Source organism: Aulonocara stuartgranti (assembly GCF_965226115.1).
Source record: "Aulonocara stuartgranti genome assembly, chromosome: 15".
Classification (NCBI taxonomy): Eukaryota; Metazoa; Chordata; class Actinopteri; order Cichliformes; family Cichlidae; genus Aulonocara; species Aulonocara stuartgranti.
In genome coordinates this window covers 34,629,684-34,635,000 of record NC_138951.1, presented here as the reverse complement: position 1 = coordinate 34,635,000, position 5,317 = coordinate 34,629,684, and the positions used below count along the sequence as shown (strand labels likewise).

General features: G+C 43.6%; 1 protein-coding gene across 2 annotated transcripts in view; it reads left to right on the top strand.

The window, feature by feature from the left end:
- large1 (LARGE xylosyl- and glucuronyltransferase 1) overlaps positions 1–4,085 on the top strand; it is a 65,623-nt gene extending 61,538 nt beyond the window's left edge. For both annotated transcript variants that reach the window (XM_082504790.1, XM_082504789.1), the window contains exon 15: positions 1,065–4,085. In XM_082504790.1, the coding sequence (XP_082360916.1) occupies positions 1,065–1,262 (198 nt within the window). In that variant the 3' untranslated portion in view covers positions 1,263–4,085. The remainder of the gene's footprint in view (positions 1–1,064) is intronic.
- The last annotated feature ends 1,232 nt before the right edge of the window (positions 4,086–5,317 follow it).

The window sequence follows — 5,317 nt, the reverse complement described above, 5'->3', positions numbered from 1 at the left end:
GGAAGGTTGGGGGTTCACTCCCTCAACTTCCTCAAGTCTGCATATCAAAGCAAGATACTGAAGCCCATGTTGTTCCCCATCAGAGTGTGAGAGTGTGAAACAATGTTAGATTCTAAGAAATTGAAAAAAGCACTTCAAGCATTCAGAGTAGTACAAAAATGTATCAATTTATTAACTGACTTATTAGGAGGGTTTCTTTGAGCCCACTGACATCCTTTCCTTTGAGGAGGCAAATTCTGGGGGAAAGGGATGACTGGTCTATCCCTGGGCATGAGGTCAAGGAGGTAGTTAAACAAGGACATTTTTCAGTAGTTGGGGAGAGAGCGGTCTGGGCATCTTTGCCAAGACAACTGCCTCTGTAACCCAGACAAGCTGCAGTCGATGGATGGAAAACGTTTAAATTTCTCATTTAAGTTTGTTTTATAATGTGATACAGAATATTTTCAAATGATGAAATCCTTTTCCACTATATTCCATTCCATTAGGATAACTTAACTTAAGATAATTTTGATTTCCACTGTGTAATTTAACCACATTTATTTTTTGTATTTTGAGGATTTGAGGATAAAGAAAGCTCAAAAGCTCAGTCGGTCAAATGATTGGACAGGTTGTATGGCTTTACAGTGACAGGTCCTGTTCTCTTTTAGCTGAAGAAGAAATCAGCATGCGACTCATTATGACTGGGTTTTAATTTTAAGAGGTCATAGGTCAGGTTTGACTGAAGTGCTTAACAATAGTCTTTATGCAAACATCCTTTTTTGGAGCATAAAAATGCAACTTCTAAAAGTCATAGAAACTATTTTGTGTTTATAAAATTTTTATTGTCACTATATCTAATGTCTGTGTGTGTCCTGTGACAGGTGTTGCTCATTGTTGAAAATATGAGAATAGTAATTATGTTAACTGCGCACTTCGGTTCAGTTCGACTGAGAATTTTAGCATCTTATGCACGACCAAGAGGCATGTGGCTCATGCAGTTACATGTTACCAGATCAGATGGGCTCAGGTATGAACGGTGATTCCTGAGGAATTCAGACTGAAAGTTTGTTCTTTTCTCTCCACAGGAGTATGAATTTGTGGTTCTGCCCAATGCTTTCATGATCCATATGCCTCATGCACCCAGCTTTGACATCACCAAGTTCCGCTCCAATAAGCAGTACCGGGTCTGCCTGAAGACCCTGAAGGAGGAGTTCCAACAGAACATGTCGCGGCGGTACGGTTTTGCCGCCCTTAAGTACATGACGGCTGAAAACAACAGCTAGCCACCACTGCGGACCCTCATAGCCCCAACTCTGAACTACTGACATGCTCCACAGGCTGCACGAGGGGAGCATAGTGTGAACGGAAGCCTGTGTGGGTCCTGGGGATACTTTGAGACTTAAGTCCCTCAGAACATTGGACACTGAGTGTGACACTGCAGGGGCTCTTTTGTTCCAACTTTGTCATCAGTTGTGGATAAAGGAGAAAATGTGTGAAGTGTTTCCTTCTCCCAGGATGTTAAAGCTATGAATGATCGCACAAGGGACTGCTGGGGCTGGGCCCCAGGTGTGTGGGCCTCAAGCTTCAGTTATGGAATATGATAGACAGCAAACAAAAATATTGCCTTGCCATATTTCTAAGACCAATGACAGTGTTATGGCTATGTGTAACATTATGTGTGTGTGTGTGTGTGTGTGTGTGTGTGTGTGTGTGTGTGTTCTGCCAGGACAGTGCTTAGCAGGGTGTAGAGCACTGTGGACTAAGCTTTCCAAAACTATGAAGTAACAGGAAGCTGCAGTATGACTGACAGCACAGCCCCGGCTCCAATGCAACCGATCTGCAGGCAGCAGGACAAAGAGGTCAACATGTTGACAGAGAGTTAAAAAACCTTGTTGTGACGAGTGAGACACACTCAGATACTGAGGGTAGCAGCCATCTGACCATCTGCTGCTGCTGAATTTGTTTCATGGCTGATACAGATCAGAATAAATCTTCCTACTCGTATGACAAATAGGCTAAAAGTGTAATAATGTCTGGAGACCATCCGCTTGGTTAATTTTCAGGGGATCTCCACATCAGCCCTGTAGTGTGTCTTCGGTTTTGGTACGACTACAGAATGTGACAGCAGATGGAAGCATTGTCGCTTAGTTAACTGCCTCCCATAACAGAGTGCAGCAACAAGGCCCAACAGTCAGCATTATCTATGAGTGGGTTAAATGGTTGATGGGTGGATGGGAAATCTGTAAAAATCTACCAGTTCCAGTAAGGTGAGTCCCAAACACTTTCTTCCTCACGCTCGTTCTTTCTCCCTCTGGCCTCTAGTTTGACAGCAGTTCAATTCAGGTTTTTTTATATAGCGCGAAATCACAATAATAGGTCCCTGAAGGTGCTTTAATGTAAGGTAAAGACCCTACAATGATACTATAGCAGCCAAATGAGCCAATAACACAGTGCCAGTGTGCGCTCTCTTTGTTTGTGAGGTGTCACACCATCAGTTGGTGTATCGTCAACTTATTATTGGTCTGGTATGAATGTTGTGCCACTAATTTCATGTTACCTGGAGAGGCTGTGGACAGACTGGCAGCCATAGAGTCCTGATAACAAGACACTACTGGGCATTAATGTCCTGTATGATATTATAAAGAAAAACTAAAGTTAGATACGGGTCTAAAGACATTAGGAACACAAATCACTGCAGGAATAATTTTGTAATCAATACAGTGAAAGTGAAACTGAACGTTTTGACTTCAGTGGAAAACATCATGAGGTCAGGTGAGGAAAGAAGTAGTGAAGCAGAATCCCGGTATTTAACCCAGATTTGTTTTGTCACCTTTAAAATGGTCCTGAAAGTTGCTGACCCACTAATCATCATGTGATTTGCCCCAGGAGTCACAGTGTGAAACGGCTGTGTAAAGGTCCGATCGCTCCTCCTGTGCACTTCACACATTGCTGTAGTCAAATTATTTAATCTTGGCAATACCTAATAAGGTAGCCACCCCAGGTATCATCCCGGGGTGGCTGTAGCTGAGGATCTACTGATCGCAAGGTTAATGGTTCGATCCCTGGCTCCAAGTTGCAGGGTCTCTCAAGCATCCATCAGTGTGTGAGTGTTAGCTAGGAAGCACTGAAAGGAAAGTGCTTCTGTGAATGTGGCGTGTTGTATAAAGTGCTCCAGGAGAGTAGAAAAGTGCTATATAAGAATCAGTCCATTTACCTTTTTTATTCATTTTTATTAAGTCTGCTTTACAAAGCGTTTCACACGGGAATGAGCTTCATGCAAAGGTCATTTCAAGAAGAGTTCATTTATGGGCATAACAAATTGTTCAAAATATATATATCTTTGACTAGGATGTAGATGATGATCTGTGTTGCTTGTCAGTCCACTTATAGGACACCATCACTGCTTTCCTGTTATAGGAAATAAAGGCAGCGTTGAACCACGTTTCCTTAATTCACCCTGATATAATTATGGCTCACATTCTTCTGTGCAGCTTCGCTCAGCTAGGAAAAGACAATCTGATTATCTGAGCACAGCTGCTGCCCTTGTGTTTCCTGCTGCCTGCTGTACTTCAGTCATGAGTGTGGTGGTAAAGCAACCTGTTACCTAAGCAACCAAAATGTAATAAAACTAACACATGCATTTTAATCCACATCAGTCCTTCTTCCTGCAGGTTAGGCGTGTAAAAATTGTTAACTGAAGGTGCAGTCAGCTGCAGTTATGGATTCACTCTTCCACTTTGAGCAGCTGGAGGCACCGCGGCCTCTGTCAGGTCCCAGCCAGGATCAGAGTGAACGCGTCATTAGGCAGCAACTTGTCACTCGGTCCTAGTCTCCAAAAAAGTCCCTGGACTCACACAAACTTGATACTGATGTGAAACTAGAGGCCTCTCTCTCACACACATCCCAGTGATCTCTCACCCTGTACAGGAAGCTGCACAAGGTCTTGGTGCAGGTTAGTGTGTATGAATGTGAAGAAGCTATCTAAGTGACTGTTGTATGATATTCGGTCTTCGTCTGTTAGCCTTGCAGGGCTGAGTGGGGCTGCAGTGTGTAAGTAGGACAGTGCTGATTGATGCTGCTACCTGAATAAAAGCAAAGAGTCAAAGCGTGCCGTTTCATCATTCCTACTTCTGTGATCGCCAGTTTGACCTCATGAACACAATAAATAAGAACACAGCTGGCACTACAGTATAGGGGAAATAGCCCATTCTGTTTTCAGTAGTCTGAGGGACGTCTTTTTGGTTTGTGAAGACATTTCAGCTCTTATCAAGGAGCCTCTTCAGTTCTAACAACTGATGGAGACTCCCATTTAACCCAGACTTGGTTTGTGACCTTGGAGATGGTCCTGAAGGTCACTAACCCAATAATCATCATGTGATTTGTCCGAAGCCGAGGTGTAAAACAGCTATGTAAGGGTCCAAGCACTCCAAAGTGCACCGCACAGCTTAGACTACATTTTCATCCATTCTTGTGCCACTGCTGCCAGGATATCTGATACATGATGTGTCTTGGCTGTGTGTTGAAATCACCTCCCCAGGCACCCTTGTCAGACAAGCATTGTCCTCCACAGTAATGAGAAGAACTATTTAGCACCTTTTTATAGTGTTAACAAAATGCTTTGATCCATCCTTCCATTTTCTTCAGTTTACCCGGGTCGCGGGGGCAGCAGCCTACACAAAGAAGCCCAGACCTCCCACTCCCTAGCCAGCTTCTCCAGCTTATAAATAAAATCTCTCCAGTGTGTCCTGGGTCTGCACTGCACTACCCAGAACACCTCACCCAGGAGGCATTATTGTCAGATGCCTTTCAATGTGGAGGAGTAGCAGCTCTACTCTGAGCCCCTCCCAGATGGTCACTTCACACTGGCCTGTGAACCACTCCAGTGCGAGCTGGAGGCCACCATCCTGATAAAGCCAACAGAATCACATCATCTACGAAAAGCAGAGAGGAGATTCTGAGACACAACTTTTCGGTTTGGCTTTTAACCCAGTACAGAAATGTTCATTTTATTCAGATTTTGTTGTCTTTCTGATGTTGGTGTTCTATATTGTACTTTTATTTTTACTCTGGCAGTAGGGTGAGGCCCCACCTCACTTTGGTTATAAGACACTCGTGGCTTAGTGAATGTAACCTTCACATACTAAAAGCAAAAATAAAATTTCTGGTTGAAATGTTGCTGCCACTAACAGAACCTTAAGTCAGCCATTCCCTCAGTTGAAACTGACACCTTTGCCAAGCTCGACCTAACGACCTAGCCAAAATGTTCAGTAAGGATCTAGCACTCTCTCTTCCTTATGGTGCAGATGATTGTTCAACAGACAGAACATGAAGCCATGGA